General features: G+C 40.1%; 1 protein-coding gene across 2 annotated transcripts; it reads left to right on the top strand.

The window, feature by feature from the left end:
• The first annotated feature begins 1311 nt into the window (after nt 1-1311).
• HACD4 (3-hydroxyacyl-CoA dehydratase 4) lies at nt 1312-16566 on the top strand. Of its 2 annotated transcripts, none has more exons than XM_079329832.1 (7): nt 1312-1428; nt 5458-5561; nt 6461-6588; nt 12158-12270; nt 14686-14792; nt 15502-15633; nt 16354-16566. In XM_079329832.1, exons 2-7 carry the CDS (start codon nt 5465-5467, stop codon nt 16434-16436), a joined length of 660 nt encoding a protein of 219 aa, XP_079185958.1. In that variant the 5' UTR covers nt 1312-1428; nt 5458-5464; the 3' UTR covers nt 16437-16566. The 2 variants fall into 2 exon arrangements, with proteins under 2 accessions (XP_079185958.1, XP_079185959.1); XM_079329833.1 differs by having other exon boundaries at nt 6491-6588.
• The last annotated feature ends 1038 nt before the right edge of the window (nt 16567-17604 follow it).

Raw genomic sequence — 17604 nt, forward strand, 5'->3', positions numbered from 1 at the left:
AGTTGTTTATCAATAAAGGCTTTGGCCCAAATTTTTTTATTACACCTGGCATTGGACCAACATCAGCCTCCTCCCACTTTCCTTTTACCTTGTCACCCCTACGAGCCAACAAATGTTTTGCACATCACTAACCTACGTGAGCTTTTCTTGCTTTTAAATACTTCATAAGAGCTGTTCTTTCTGCTCCTGGATCTTGCTACAGTGGTGAGCCCCACTCCTGGCAGCATTGGTCACTCCAGCTGTCCTTCCAGAAGCAGGCAGTATGGAGGCTGTCTGCAAAAGCTCAGCTAAGCCTTTCAGCAGTGGTATGTTTCATTGCTTAACTCTCTATTTAACACTGATATATTATTTCCTCCTGAGAAAGGAAGGAATTCTTTAGCCTAGAAAATGATGATTGTGGAGCAGCAAAGTCGTAACTGTAATGACCCTTGTACTCAGGTCTCAGGTGGGAGACAACACCATGGAAAACACTGTGTCCCACTCTGCCTGACAGGAAATCATCTACTAGCCAGGGAGGCATTTTGCACCACTCCAGGACACCACAGACATGTCCTGCCAGTCTGTGGTGAGCTCAGTGCCACTTGCAATAGGTATGAGACCCAAGGGACATTTTATCCTCCAGCATTTTAAACCTACACATAGCAAGTATATGCTTATTATATCCTCAGAGTGCTCTTCACTTATAGCATCAAATTTTGAATCTCACTGCAGGATGGGGTGTGATTTCAACATGAATGCCTGTGGTGAAACTTACTTATTGGCAGAATCGAGTTTATAAACAAGTTAAGGTATTCTTCATCTGATTCATGCTGAGATATTCCAGACACCTTGGGCAGAAGTAAACTAGAATAAACACATATTTTCAGTCTGCAAGTAGTGTTCATATTTCACAGGGGAATGAAAACCCACACATTTCATAACAAGTGAAAAATTCTTTATTCTAGCTGAAGTAATTTAAAGTGCTCCATTTTTATTTGCTTCTATCCTTCCTTATCATTTGATGGGGTTGCTGTAGTCCTGATGTTTTAAGCATAAAAGAAGCACTACAGTTTTGCATTTCTTCCCTTCATTAATCTTTCAAAACATTGCTCTGGGTTAAGGAATAAAGCTAGTGGGATTTACAGACTAGCTTACTGGTACAACAGTAAGAAACAATTTAAGTTAGGGCAGGCTAGGCTAGGCTGGGCTGCGCTAGGCTGGGCTGGGCTGACTGAGGATCAAAGCAAATGTGGTGGAGATATTTGGGTTTAAAAACTTCTTTCTTGGGAAGTGCAGTGCTGTTCCTGCTTAGTGCTACATACAGTGACGTCATGGGGTGGGGAAAGAGAGAAGAGGAGGGGTGATCTCCTAACAAACAGCTGTTGCAGCTGCAGAGCAGAAAAAGGAGAAAGCTCAGGAGCAACAGCAGCAATCCAACCCCTGCAACAGGTAATACTTATTAAGTGCAGGGGACACAGATGGCTCAAATGAAAAAAGGAAAGGGGAAAAAAACAGTGGGTGGGATGTGACTGTGGGAGAAAAGTACAGCAGCTGTACTCAGCAGCTCTCTTCTTCCTGAACCACGAGCTTGTAACTTGTCATGGGTGGGAAGGAGAAGACACTCAAGTAGAAACCAACATGACTAAATGTGACTTAGAAAATGAAACTGTGTCTGCAGATGGAATTTTGTAGCAGATCTTGTCTGCTGAAGAAAGAAAAAAAAAGGGAAAAAATTGAACATTTCTGCCTGGTTTCAGCAGGAGGGCTGGTTCCTCATGTGTGGTCAGCCAGCATGGGCGTGGGGAAAAGCGGCGAGCACAGGAGTCCTGAGGGGCAGGGAAATCTCTGTGCACGCAGCTGGGTAGGACCCTGCGTGTGGGACAACCCTGAGAGCACCCTGAGTGTGGCATTCTTCCTGACACCCTGCAAGGGACACCCAGATGGGCAAGGGCTGACCGATCTGGGTGCCTCTGCTGTGCTGCCACCTTAGCTCATGGGGGAGCAGGGTCCTGACCACCCCTCAGACACAGAGGGCAGCTCCATGCTTGCCTTGGATGATAGGTACCACAGAGAAACATTGAAGACCTTTGTGATAAAAATAATAAACTCAACAGTAACACTTGGTGAAATTGCTGCCCAAGGAAATACACCAGGCTTTGCAACTAAAATGATAACATCTTTGCTGCATGTGCTAGCTCTGACATTTCTTAGATTTCATCTAGTTTCCTGGGTTTTGAGCCCACAGAGAAAGCAGATAAGTTTTCTGCTAAGCAGGGTTGATATTACATATGATAAGTGAATCCCTAGCATTTCAATGTATATGTATTTGGCATAAAATCAGCCACAGTAAAAAAGGTGAAACTGACAAAGCAGCAGATAGCAAGTGCAGCTTTCAGAATCTATCTCCTGCATGTTTGCTTCTTTCTCCTGTCATCTCATTGATGCAGGCTGAGTACTGAAATGTACTGTGACACACGCTGCCCCCCTCAATGCCTTCAAATGAAAGAAACTTGAATGCCTGAAAGCAAATCACACTACAAGGGAAAGATGTGGCAGCAGGGTGGCAAAGTCTGAACTGCTACCTGATGGATAGTCTGTTTTGTCTGCAACAGTGCTGCAGAAGCAGACTCTGGGAGTGAAATGTGGAGTCATCCCTGCTGTGGACCGATGGGAGCACGGGATCTAAATAAAGACCATCTCTTCTGCCCTTCACATTTCACATAGAAGCAGATGCCTGAAATCTGTGTCTGTTGACACAGAGCTGGTGGGACAGGGAAGAATTTTATCTTCAGCCCACTTTTGTTTCTGTAGGTAAAGATGCCAGCCTTTGGACAGAAGAACCTTGGTGAAAAGTTACATTTCACCTTCCTTTTATCACGCCGAAATCACCTTTCAGTCTCTTCAGATTTCTTCACTTCCATGAAAAGCTTTTGTTTGGTCTTACGTACCTTTTGTGTGGGGATTAACAAAGTAGGCTGAAAATGTGATGCATTCTCAGATCAGGGCAGTGGGGAGTTTCAGCAGGGGAGGGAACAGTGCTGCACCCAGCTCTAGGTCCAGGATCTATCCTCCATGCAACACTGGCACAATGCCCAGCACCGCATCTCTACACCCCTTGGGGAATACGGGGCCCTCCATTAATGTCAGCAGTCTACACATTTCAGCAGTCACTGGTACATTTTTTAAATTATGTGTTCTAATGTGCAACAGCTGCCACACTGCCAAAACACTAATGTGAGACTGCATTTACAAATGTTATTCCCTGTTTGGTCAAGATTAAGTACCTTAAGAATTGCAAAACCAACAGTTTTCTAGCCAGCCAACGCAGGAAGAGTTTGGAAAATACAACCAAATCACTAAAAGACAGGATCTGAGGATGACAGAGAGATGTAGCAAACTAAACTTCAGAAGAGAGAAACCATATGCTCAGCTTGCATCCAGTGTGAAGCCTACATAGCAGTATCAGACCAAAGGGAAGTGGTGGAGCTGCTGATTGGAACGCCTCAAGATTTTAATGTCTGTTTCTGTAACTTCCACACATTAATTCCTATCCATCCATTAACGAGGCTGTTTCTCAACACAGAACAATGTTCTTAATATTTTGTGTTTTAATAATATTTAGTTTCCCAACTTCTTACCACAGGATGGAACAAAGTGTCACTCAGTAATAAAACAGATGGAATTTGGGTTAAATATTAATTGATCTCACTGAACTTTAGTTCAATTCAGTTGTATCCTACTTTTCCCAAAAGGAAGGTATATATGGAATAGATTCCTTTATTTGGGTCCTCTTATTTTCACAGTATCAAAGGGTAATGACGTCTTTTGGGAAATATTTTTTTCCCACATATCTTTTGTGCTTGTAGAAATGATGATGTGAATAGCCTCCATGATACATAATTGGAAGAAAGGATAAGCACTTTTTATGACCTCCTTGGGATTTACCTACAATAAAAATTTAGAAGATCAGTTTATCTAGATCAATTTAAATAACTTTGTATTGTTACTTATGGTCCAGTGTTAGGAATGAAGTATAGGCATTTATCAAATTTAGATAGTTCTGAACAGAGGAATTTATTCCATTTGTTGATGTACAGATATAACTGAAATGAAGATTTTTTTGGCTGAGATATACCACAAGAACACACAGCAACAAAGCACAACTTGAAAAGAATATTACTTACTGGGGAAGGAAATTAATAGGTCCAACACGGGAGATAAATTCTAATACAAAATGAACAAGCTAATTTCCTAAAAAACAGTCTTACAGCTGGAGGACAACTTAGCCTCTCTTTTCAGAATAGACCAGAAGAAAATACTTTTATGGGTAATTAGGTATATTCACAGTTTATGAAGTTTTGACAAAAAAAGTCAGATTGTCCATGAAAATTAGGTTAGAACAACTGCAAAAATTAGTCTCCTCCCATAGGAGATTTTGTTTATTAAATGGAATCTGAATCCAGAAGTGAATGGAGTGTCTTTGTTTAGATACTTCCTCCTCTGGAGGCACAAATTTCACTTTATGGCCATAGGTCATCCTAATGATTGGTGGGAACTCTGAAAACTTTTCTGGGCATATCCTAAGTACAGCAACAAAGGGAGCCTTTAATGCATTAGACAGAGTTCTGTTCTGGGACCTCTGAGAGACACACACAGTTTTCACTGATCTGTTTATATTTCATAGAAACAAGGAATGGTTTGGGTTGGAAGGGACATTAGGAATTGTTATATTCCATTCAGCTTCATCTAGTTCCAACAGCCCTGCCATGGGCAGGGACACCTTCCACTAGTCCAGGTTGCTCAGAACACCATCCTTCTTGTGGCCTTGAACACTCCAGGAACAGGGCATCCACAGCTTCTCTGTGACAGTCTGGAACCTGTGACAGTCCCTTGCCACCCTCACAGTCAAGACTCTGTTCTTAATAATCTCACCCTGTCCTCTTTCAGTCTAAAGCCATTCTCCCTTGTCCTGACACTACATGCTCATGTAAGGAGTCTCCGTCTTTTTAAGTTTGCTTCAGGTATCAGAAGGCCACCATTAGCCCCAAAGCCTTCTCTAGGCTGAACAATCCCATTTCCCTTAGCCTTTCCTCACAGGAGAAGTGCTCCATATCTCTGATCATCTTGTTGACCCTCCTCTGGACTGTCTCCAACAGGTCCTCGTCCCTCCTGTGCTGGGACCCCAGAGCTGATGCAGCACTGCACTGCTCACAGAGCAGAGCAGAGGGGCAGAATCCCCTCCCTCCCCTGCTGCCCACACTGCTTTGAATGCAGCCCAGGACACGTTTGGCTTTCTGAGCTGCCAGAGCATGCCTGGGTCATGTCTGGCCTTTCCTTCATCAGCACCACCAAGCCCTTCTTGGCAGGGCTGCTCTCAATTTCAGCTCTTTTCCTTTGATTTATAACATCTCCAAAGAGGGTCCAATTTCTTACAAAGTTGTTGTAAGCCATATAGTTTATTATTTTCACTTTCCACAGCTTTACCATGAACATGTACCTGTTTTTGTATGACTTAATGCAATTTTGTGGACATTCTTGGATATTTACAAATATGATCATCAGGTTCATGACATTTGGAAAAGGTAAGGCACCTTCTCTATTTTCTTTGAACATTTTAAGCGACAGTGAAAGACACACAGAAATATCAAATTAGAGATAAAGATTCTGAACATTTGTATGTCCAATACCAGGGAGTGTAATTCAAGCAGAATGACACCCCATTTAAAAGGCTGAAAAAATTACTTGTGCCTGTCTTCTACCCTTCTTACTCTGGGAATGAAGCTCTTGTTTTCCTAATGAACTTTAATATTCAGTGGCACACTAGTAACATCTGAATTATATATAAACCTAAATGTGACTAGGTTCCAGTCATTATGGCAAATATTAATTTTACTGAAGCCACAAGGAAAGAAAATCTCTGTGGTTATTGCACATTATTGTCTCCAAAAACACTACAATATATTTATCTTTCTGTTGCCTGAGATTAAGACACAGAAATAGAAAACTAGTGACTGGAAATTTAAAATTATTTATAATGGGTGATAGGTGGAGGCATATAAAATGCCTACTTTCTGGACTACCTGTTTTTGGCAGCGCAAATAGAGGCAGGAACTCAACATCTCCTACTGTTTAGAAATTCCTCATAGATTTCATCAACATTTCCTCCTATTTAGAAATACCCTAAAGCAGTATCTCTAAAGCAACAAATCCTGCACTGTGTTTGCCCATGCATTAAGTAAAGGGAATTTAATTATGTTCTCTGCTTCCTGCCTCTGTGTCATAGCCACACACACAGAGGAGACTGCTTCCTCCACTCCCTGAAGCTTTTTTTCTGCTACCCAGAAGTTTGGTACTGCATGAACTTTATTCCTTGTCATCTCCTGTCATCACCTGTGGTGATAGGGTAAAAGCAAATCCAGTACTTGCTCCAGACTTTTACTGTACAGCCATCCTCTAATCTTCCTCTTAATTTTGCCTGTAGAGTCACTGGCTGACACATTTCACTCCATAGGATTTGTAATGCGCCTTTGCCAGTTGTTATCCGTATTGGAGATCCTACACATCCTCATTGGCATTGACAAAAGACGTCTCCTCCCCAGGTTTTTGCAGGTAAGCTCGTTCTCAAGATGCTCTCATGACTGACACACATCAGCCATGGGGAAAGTCCAGACTGAGCTACCCTGAATGTTGCACCTGCACCCTTCCTCAGGTAGCCTGAGTTGCTAGTAGTTTGCTAACTGCAGGAATCGCTTCCTCAGAACTGGGCCGGTTGGGAAAGAACTGTCCTGTCAAATCTTTTCTTTTTGAGTAAAACTGAGTAGTGAGTACTCTAAGCTTGGTCCTCAGCACAGACCCAGAAAATGTCCAGATGAGTGGACAAGTGGCCATCAGCTGAAGTGGGTCAGTGGCCAATTGCAATGATCAAATTTAACTCTAGGGAGCTGGCCCTTCTAAGTTTCTCCGTACATGACCTCCCAGCATCTCTGTAGCACCCCAGGTTATCTTCCCCTCCTTCCAGAGGTGATGCACTCCCTTCTTTTCCCCTGACTTCCAGTAAGTTCTCTGTTTAACCAGGCTGGTCTTTTCCCCTAGTAGTTTGTTGCATGTTCAACTGTAGGCAGAAAACCAGCCAAGATGATACTCTGATGTTCTCCCTGCCACACTATTTTTTTTTTCCCTTTTGGGTGCTAATCTCAGGTTTTGTTATTTTTTCATAATGCATTGGAAAAAGCAAAATGATGACTCGAATTTTCCTTCAAACCTTTTCAATCCTTAGTATTTGAATAATGGTGAAACTCTTATTTCTCTCAGCAGTCAGAAGACCAAGAGTGGTTAGTTATGTTTTTAGTTTTCTTGATAGCCCATTTTTGTCAAATGACATATTCATGGGTGAAGATGTTCCTCTTTTCAAATCTCCATTAACTAATTGCCTAAATAATTAATTAACTAATTGACTAATACAGATCTCTGTTCTTTACACTGCTTCCTAAGTATGGTAGCAAATTCATCAAAATGCACTTTTCCCTGCCTAAATCCACAAGCTTTGATGCTAATCTAGGGCAGAAAGAAGACCCCTATGTAGTATGACCTGTAACAAATCTCACATGTCTTGGAAAGAAGAGCAGCCTGCTCTTAGTCATTAAAGCAAACCTTGTCCTGGCAGAGTTTACACATTCCCCAGCCCTGACGTAGTCTGTCTCTTTCCTAGCCAGACTTACGCAAGGCAGAAATCAGGGAAGCCTGCACAAACACCATTCTCTGTTGCCACAAATGGCATTAGTATGAAAAGCATATTCAGAGCAAGAAAACCGTGACCTTTCCTGGGCAGTGCAGATTGTGCAGTGCTCTCCTGGGCAGCATGGGGAGGTGGCTCAGGGAACCATATGGCACTGTGACTCTCAGGTTTCACCTCACACCAAATATAGTTTTGGATCCTCACTTGGTTCTTTCCCCAGCTGCAGTCTCAGTGTGAACAGCTCTCTTCCCCTGGTGTTAGTAGCAGTCTCATGCTGTCCAAACAAGATGTATAAGCTCTCTGGTGCAGTCTCTGCTGTCCCATAGGTTACCTGCTTGTGCTGAGTGTATAGGTTAAGCAGCTGTGTGCCAACACTATTCCCACATGCCTTGTCACACTTTCTTCAGTGCCTCTTAGGAAGAAAAAAAAAAGTGTATTTTCTACAATGAACTAGGAAGGAAAGTTAGTTAAGTGATGTTTACCTTGCTGCAGCCTGACTGCTGCACACTCAGGGCACTGATAAAGGTGCAAGAATTTAATAGTGGCTGCCTGGTTCTATGTTCCCATCATCTATTCTGACTCTTAGCTTAAAACACACCCCTGTATGTGTCCCTCATAACAGGCACGTCCACAGTGAAGTTCACCTGGGGTGATCAGTAGGATGAGAGAACAGCTGGCTCAGGCAATGTCAGGGAAGAACATGGGTGGAGGTATAAATTAACAAGCTGTGAAAGGGCCCCATGGTGGCAGGTTATTCTGTAAGTATATCTGTGAATCCTGTGTGATAGATGTGCTGGGGTAAGGTGAGGCAGGAGATGGTCACAAAGCTGGCGCAGAGGGATTTACCCATTAAATAATTGGAGGAGGCAGGAGAACATGTCACATGCCATTGTTGTCACCAAAAGAGAAGGTAATGAAATGTGTTAGTCTGTCTAGGGAGTAAAGGCTGACAGGACTTGTACCATAGCAAGGAGAGAGGAAAGGTCTAAGAAAAGACTGGTGTTATTGTGAAACAAAGAACAGTTCTTTCATCCTGTGCAAACAGATTGGATTTACCAGACAAAAAGCAATGTACTGTGGTTTCGTGATAAAAAGATTATTTAACTTTAAATATTTAGTGGCACAGTTCCTCACTTTCTTTTGTAGTTTTTTTGTTAATATACACTAAATTGAAGAACTAGGTAAGCATTTCAGGTACCAAGTATGAAATTGCACAGTCATGGTTATTAAAAAATGGAAGTGAATGTGCTATTTTCTCTAGCCAAATTTGCTCTGTTTCACTTAGTTGATTAAAAAACTAAGTCTGCCTTGCAGAAATTTATATCACTTTACAGAACTTGCTGTATCAGTGTCAGAAAAGAAAAGTAATTCCTGTTTGGTTTTTAAAAAAGAAATGAAAACTGAAAACATTATACACTAGCACATACTTCCTTTTTATGAATGTGAAAACATAGGACTTGTAGTTTAGTGGTTGCTTTTTCTTTTTTTTTTTTTTTTTTTTAAGCAAGAGAGTAGCTACAGAGAATATCACATCTTCATTCATGCAAGGAGGGATAATCCATACAGGAAATGATCCACAGCTGAGCAGCAGCACATGCATTTTATCTATGTGTGTATATGTATCTGTATTTATAACTGTACATGACTCTATGTGTATATACAAACAGATATGTGTGTACATATATCAACACAATATCAACATACACTACTCTTCTCCAAGAAGCACCCTGCCTCTTCACTTGCAAAAAATGTCCCCAGCCTTTGACTAACCCCTGCATTTGCCACTGATTTGTGTGGGTTACCTAAAGCTAGGAGTGCTATGAAAGGAAAGAGAATAAAGGCAAGCAGGCAGGCAACCTCCTGATTTATGCAGAAAAAAGAAGTAGGATGCCACTGTCCATCCTCATGGGGATACCATAATTGTCCTGAGCAGATAGCTCTGTGTCCTGCCACCCAGATGTGCTTCAGAACAAGGCCACATCCCTCCAGTTTCAGTGTCTGCTGGCTGCTTGGTGTGGCCCACTACTTGCCAGATGAGATTGCAGTCTAACAGGCACAAAATGCCTCAAGGTGACCAGTTTGTGCCATGTCCAATTTCCTGCTCTTGCAGGTACCTAACATACTTTACAGTCTGATTACTGAGTTCCATCGTGTGTAATTGATAAAGCTGTGTGCCTCCACTGCTCCCCTTCCCCAGTATGAATCTCTGATGGAGGAAATCTGCTGAGACCCAGGTAGGTTGTTCTCACTGCCTCATTTTCTGTTTGTGTCCTGGGGAGAGAAGAAAATTCACAACTTCTTCCGTGTCCAGATTATAAGGCTGAACTGTGTGTCTCCATAGACATTCTGTCTCACTGGCCAGCACACATTTGAAACTGGAGTTTGAAATGGTAACTACCTTCTTACTGCTTGTCCTTTTTCTCACTGAAAGGGGATTAGACCCCGATCATTTATGCTGTTTTCTAGCACATTTCCACCCAGCCACTTTTTGAAAAGTGAGTGACCAATTGGAAAATCTTCCAGCTCCAGCATCTAAGAGCATGTCAGTCTTTTCACTATCATGATGAAGCCCTTGATCTCTAGGACAACTACCTGTGGTAATTCCCTGAAATAGCTCTTATATCAATATTGCAGAACTCTCTCTCCATATTTCAAGTCTGATTTTGGGGTCAGTAACAAATGCCCATGCTGCTAACGCTGCATGCTTTACCACTCTTCATCTAATAATTTAAACTCAAATTCTGTTTTATCTGTTTTCTCTGGCACATAGACCCAGCCAGAGTTCACATGGCTTTTACCTTTGTTTTGATTTTCTTCTTGTGATGGTTTCCCTGCCCTGTTTTTTGAATTTTCTGTTCCATCTGGTTTCAGATCTGCATCAATACTTCCAATTCCCCCATGTTTTTGCCATGTTCCTCAGCATCAGTGTACAAACACAGGACACATTAGCTCTCATTTTCTGTTTCCTGACCCATTTATACAGAAGTCTGCCAGCATCTGACCTTTTTAAAAATCAGTTCCTTAGTTAGGGACCTATGGGATCAGCAGCACAAGATGATGGTCATAGGAGGGTGAGAAGCAGGAAAACTGTTTTTAGCTGTTGTGGCCTCTCAGTGCTTTCCAAGATGAGGAACCACTTCCCTGGGGGATAGACATGCTCTCTTTTTGTATGAAAAATTGCTCTGACGTAATTTTGCTGAATAGTGAAGGCTGCTTTATCTGACAGATGTGGTCAGCAAAAAAAGAGAGTTTGTGGCCAAAACAGTCCATGCAGGAACCTGTAAATATTATGTAGCAAAACTACCACACAAACTTGCTGAGAGGCAAAATTCCTACTTTGTTTAAAGTAGGAGTCCGGGAAAACAAGTGAAGAGTAACAGTGGTTATAAAAACAACAACCCTGGTAATCCACTTTCATTTTGTATCTGACTGGGCATCTCAACTTGTGAAATCATTACAACTAACATACCTTATGGAAGACATGGCATTGGGTAGAAAAACCCAACCTAATGAAGCTGTATCAATTAATACAAACAGCCTATGGACATGTTTTCTACTTCAGCACCTTCAAATAGAGTATAAATCGGAGTGAATTGCTGCTATTCTGGGACAGTTTGACAACTCTTGCCAGTACTGATACATTTACTTTACAGGGCAGGACATGGATACTGTTAGAAAAGTTGTCAGGAAAACTGCAAAAAGACACACTTGTTTTTAGTTTCTTGAGTTTTAATATTTCCAAGTATTTATTTTAAACTGCCTGTTTAATCCACTTTATCTTTCCATTTGTGGGTTGGATAAAGTTCAACCACTAGAAAAATGTTAGGACATAAATACTATGGCAATCATTCACATAAGTGACAAGCTTAAACCCACTTCCCGTAATCAAGAATAAGATGGAAAGAAAGATAAGGAATTCTACTTTTCCTCCTTCTTTCTGCAAATCTTACATGAAAGAGATTCCTTGGGATAGAGATTTCCAAAACATGAAAAACAGTTCTGGGAGTGCAAGATTAGTACTTTTTGGCAGATGACCCCCCGCCAAGAAGGGCCTTCAGTATCCTAGTGCCTCCCACACAGCCTACAAGCAAGGCAGCTTATCCTACCAGCCCTCCAGGTACTCACATGCAGCAGGAGCAGTCCTTGCTTCCACGACTTCCCTGGGCTCATTCACAGGTTTCCTTGGCTATAAACCCAAGTCATCCTGGCTAGCAAGCCAACCTCCACATGGACTGTAACAGGCCCTTGATGCTACAGCCAGCAGTGTCCACTTCTTTTTGCAGAAGGACCTTAAGCAAAAGCAGGCCATGAAACAGAATATTCATTGCTGATTTTGTGTAAATAAAACTGGATCCATTTGTGGTCTCCTATTTTGCTTAAATGATGCAGAAATAACAGTTACATAAGGTGCTACCTGAATTAAAAGTTTTCTTTTCTTTTTAGATCATGGAGAGAATAATTGTTTTATTTGCTGTGATCAACAGCCAGGAAGAAGTTCAAGGGAAATATGTTGTCTGTGTTTTATTCTTCCTTTGGAATTTATTAGATGTGGTCAGGTAAGGAGTCAACATCAAAACCATGAGGGGAAAATGGGTTATTCTTGCCAGCAGAACTCCATCCCCATTATGCAGCAGGCTCATTTAATTGTTTCAAAATTGGCAAAGCATATTATACATTTTTAATTAAAAGACTGAACTTTTAAAGTTACCTAATGATTTTTACAAAAATCATTAAGAGGTTAAGAGGCAGAATAATTTACAGATGTAAGAGTAACACATTAGCAGACTGCATTAACATTTGTAGTTCAAAGGCCTTGATGTTTTTAACAAACATTCATCACAACTACCTTCTGGAGAACAGCAATTCCTGAAACCATTCTGGTTATCATTACCATCCTGTTGCTTTATTATTTTACTTTTTTATCCACTTTGATCCAAGATTGACAGCACAGTAAGGCAGCACCGGTAGAACTTTTTGCAAAGGCAGAAAGACTATTCTGGGTTAACTGCACTGTACTTTTCAAAAAGCCAAGAGATCCTGCTGCAGCAGACTGAGAGTTTTGGTGTAGTAGGGTATATATCTCACCACAAGAACAACAAGTATTTCTCATATGTAATATAAGCCTCTATGCACCTCAGTTTTTAGACTTAGGGCAGGTATATACAGAATTAAGAAACATTTTAAGAAGACACAGCTCTCACAGCAACCTATGTATTGCAGCAAAACTTTTTTCTGCTAAAACAGCTTTCTGCTAATTTAAATATATTGCTTAGGGGACTGACTGAAGATGGTTTCAGGCAGCAAAGGAAACAAGTTGTAAAAGAGAAATAGAAAAGTGTCAGAGAGAATTGATATAGACTTTAAGTCAGCTTAAGAGTATTTTGAAATACATTTTAATAGGCTGGTACTTGTATTAATTATTGTGATTATAGTTCCATCCCATTTCTTTATGAAGTCTGTAAAACTAAAACAGTAGAACCTAATCTGATATGAAAAGGTTCAGTGCAGCTGTAGAAATGACAAAAGTATAAACAATATTGGTTGTGAATTCCTGTCAGTGCATAATAGTACCATTGATGCATCATTATTTTCTGCACATGCTAAAGAACAGTTAAGTATCACAGCAGTAATAACAGTTGTTTAACAGGAAAGCTACTGTGGTCTACAGCAGAAAATGACCAATTCAAATAAACCATAGTACAACTCAAACAAATTTAGAAATCTTACCTGATTTATTTTACAGCATTTGTGCCATCTCCTAGTACCTCAAAGAAATATTCATGTCTGAAAGTACATTAGGATCCCTCCTATTCCTTAACCAGCTACTCTTGAAGTATTACAAGGTTTTCCACATAAACTGTCAGAGACATAAATTTCTCTGAAGGACTGTTTATTATGCATCATGGCTAGTGATATACTGGAGCAAGTTCTGATCTTTCCTGCTTATACTGTAACAGCCCATGGAATTGTATAGAGAGGGAATAGCTGTTTCCTTTTTGTATTGGGTTGAGATTCAGCCTTAAAAGCAACAATAATAAAAAATAGAGACAATTCTGAGGTTGCAGAGGGCAACCTTGAGAGTCAGCCATCCATTTTCAGCCTACCACACTCTTCTATAGTCCAGGTATAATGCAAAATTAATCAAATTAATCAGTAAGAAGGGAATACAGGAAGAGTGTTTAACACTAGTTTTGTCTGTAAGAAAGTCTTGGGTAATACATTTACACATCTCTAGCAAGCCCACAGTGCAAAAACTCTTTCAGCTAACCAAAAATGCCATTAGATCTGTTTCTCAAGTGTTTGGAGAGCTGCTGTACCACATTAAGATCAAACCAAGATCAGGTCACCTTTGGAGACTGAAGTACTAAACATTCTGGTCTCTCAATGAGCAATATTAACAGTGACAGTGACAATAAAATGTTGCAATACATTGGTAAGCAACTGATTTTTTTGGACCAACTACCCCTACTGAGATCCATACAGGAAACAATCCACAGCTGAGCAGCAGCACATGCATGAGGTCCAGGAGAGGAGCAGATGTTATGTACCTGCAATTGCCTTTTTGTTTAACCTTCTCCAGCATGATTTAGCTAGTTCAGCAGTCATAAATTAGGACTGTGTCAGTCCAAAGCGACAGTGATATTCTGCCTGGCCCTCTCAGTTGTGACACCCTCATCTGAAATTCATTTTCTGATGGACTAGTATGGAGATCATGCTGGTTTCTGACAGAGCTTTCTGTCTGGAGGGCTTTATTGCTTTCTAAGTGCTCCAGGGTAGCACCACAGCTAACTTCTGAAAAAATGAACCATCTACTTTCAGGCATTGGAGTCTGAACAAAAACTGTTGCTGGCTCTGAAATTTACTCAGACAGCTCCAAGCTCTTCTACAATTCCTATGAATTTTCCAATAGCATATCTTTATTCTAAGGATTATAATTTCCTCAGAGCTCATCTGCTTTCCTTGTATTGCAGGTACACTTACAATATGTTGGCAAGAATGGGCATATACTACCTACCACTAACATGGCTCAACTTCTCACTGTGCATCCCACTTTATCCCCTTTCAGTTCTTGCTAAAGGTAAGGAGGTGGGAGGGGTACCAACCACTTGCTTCCTTAATATTCTTCAGTAAAATGTGATCACTTCAATTGCCATTAGTGTTCAACATAATTCCTAGTGTGTTGCCAAAGCCATCATAAATGTTAATGCACCTTCATATTAACCTGTATGTCACCTCTGTCTCTCTTTTCTGTTACTTTTTCTTTAACAGGAACTATCTGGGGTTTGGGGCTTGTGTGTCTGGTGGGTTTTGGGTTTTTTTGTCTGCTTGGTTAAATTTTTAAAAATATGGGAAAATGTTCTTTTTGTCTAAGTAAAGCAGAAAGATACCCTCACAAAAGACAAAAGTATTTCTCCCTTCCAGAATGAATATACTAGACAGCAAGGTCCAGAACTTCGTCCTGGCTGAGGCAGACACTAGTGGCTCAGGCCATACTTGGCAGGTTATCATACTTACACCAAGAACTCTGCCCACTGAGAATGCATTGAAAGTACTTATTTCTGACAGAACTCATTAGTGAATAGGATATATTTATTAATTCTAGTATATAGAGCAATTAGCATTACAAACTTACAAAACTGAACTCAAGAAGAAAACATGCATGTGCATATGAATGCATATATACGTATGCATAGATATATAAAATATAAAAGGTAACTCACATGTTCATTAAGCTTCTTGATGATCTTCTTCTTTCTTTACACTAAGGATTTACCATGTTTTTACAGGATTTGCAATTTGTGTATCACTGCCTTATTTTGAATCCTTTGGCACATACTCCATCAAGCTACCATTTCCATTCACCTTCTCAATCTACTTCCCCTATGTTCTAAAAATGTACCTGCTAGTGCTCTTTGCAGGTAAGTATTTCATTTTCCAGAAAGTCATGTCTCAAAACAACTGGGATTCCTATGGCAATAAAAAAATCAGGTCTGTACCAGGCCTTTCACAAACTCTAACTCTCTCTGCTACATCTCCTGCAGACCACTGCAGGAAAGTGCATCACTACCTGTTTTAATTTCTAGTATCTTTCAAATACAAATAGTTCAATTTGAAAGAAACACCATGTGTATGGTGCATAAAAACACAAACCTATAAAAGTTGTTTCAGTGATGCTAGCCTTACAACTATTTAGTGAAACTTGTTTTTCTGTTTGCTTTTTAAAAAAAACAATTCCCATTTGATCATACTTTGGCTCTGTGTAACTCTTCCTCACTCACAACTCCTAGCTGGTATGAGAAGTTATATTTAAATTAGGGCTTTTACAGTGTGATTATTTAAAGGAATGAAAAAAAAAGACCAAAACCTGCATGTAAACAGTTCCTGTCTCCTTCTCATCAAAATACTTTGGAAAAATTTCAACTTAATTTAGCTGCATCACACAGAGATCTTTGTTTAGTCATAGACTTTAAAGTGAATTTGAAGGATCTCATCTTTATGATGTAGTGTTCTGTTCCTAAGTACATGGAAGGAACTGTGCTATGTTGCCAGATAAAGGCACTTAGAGTTCCTTCTAAATTAACTGAAGACAGTTTGAATTCGACTCCTTTGTTTTTACATTGTTTTGTGTTTTGATTCAGGTATGTGCTTTATCATCCGGAACCTCTTCTCTGAGAGAACAGCACACCTAGGGACAGGCAACATCAAAAATAAAAGAAGCTAAGTTGATAATTTGTTTGGAGGGACAGAATATCTTACTGCACATCATAGCTAAAAACAAACTGGACGAAGATTTCCTAATGCAAAACTCCTTTGTATGAACATTATCTGGCTGTGTAGAATTTTCAGAAAAGGCAGAATCTTTTGAATGCACCTCAAAAGAGGAGCAGCTTTAGAAAACTTTTCAATGTTTTGACTTCAAGTGGCCAGAGTTTTTAAAATTAGTTTTTTCTAACATGTTATAGAATTCTGAAAAAATTGAAGAGTGCCACAACTCACAGCCACACCCTTATTTGACTGTTAATTCTTATCCCATTAGCTACAGATATTTTGTAATGACAATATCATTTAATCTGTAAGATTACTTTATACTAGGTCAACATATATGTACCTCACATATAAATGCTGAACTGGCTGGAACTGGAATCTCTCAAGTAGCAGAAATCAGACCCTTTGCAACCTGTAGACTAACATGCAGATTAACCCAGGTATTCACTAAGGATCCTTCACATTCAGGCCTCATTCTTCAGTTATCTAAAGAAAGTTCCAGAAAATGCAGAAAGGCAAGTGTAAAGGTCCTCATCTACTATATATTCAAGGGAATGTTTAAGGGTCAGAAATAAACACTTATAATAATGTGTTTAGCATGTCAATATCTTCCCCACAATGATTTTCTTCCATACCGAACAGTAGACAGATACATGCAAAAGAAGTGTGATGTAGTCAGGTCAAATAATATGTTGTTCCTAAAAGGGAACTGAATTACTGTCAAAAGCTATGGGCAAAATTCTAGGCATTTTACTCAATTGTACAGCTCCTCATACTTCCTAGGATAATCTAGAGAGAATGCATTTAGATCATAGGCTTTTCAAAGGTTGGGAATGAGGAATATACACAGCAACCCAGTGGATTATACAGGCAAAAAGAGCTAAATAATTCCTTAGCGGCTGGCAGGAGCTTTTCTGATCTTTCAACTGTATTGATTATCACCTACATTTCAATTGAAGCATGTGGGGAGAAAGTGAGACTTTTTTTTTTAGCTGATTAAAAACTGTGGGAAGTGAGCCTAGATAATAGGAGTAGGAGAGAAAGGAAGATTTAAAGGGAAACTAAACACTGTTACAATATGAAGAGGCTTTGCCTGTATGACTTTTCAAACCATGCAGCCTAAG

The sequence above is a fragment of the Erithacus rubecula genome, assembly GCF_903797595.1.
Source record: "Erithacus rubecula genome assembly, chromosome: Z".
NCBI classification, from domain to species: Eukaryota; Metazoa; Chordata; class Aves; order Passeriformes; family Muscicapidae; genus Erithacus; species Erithacus rubecula.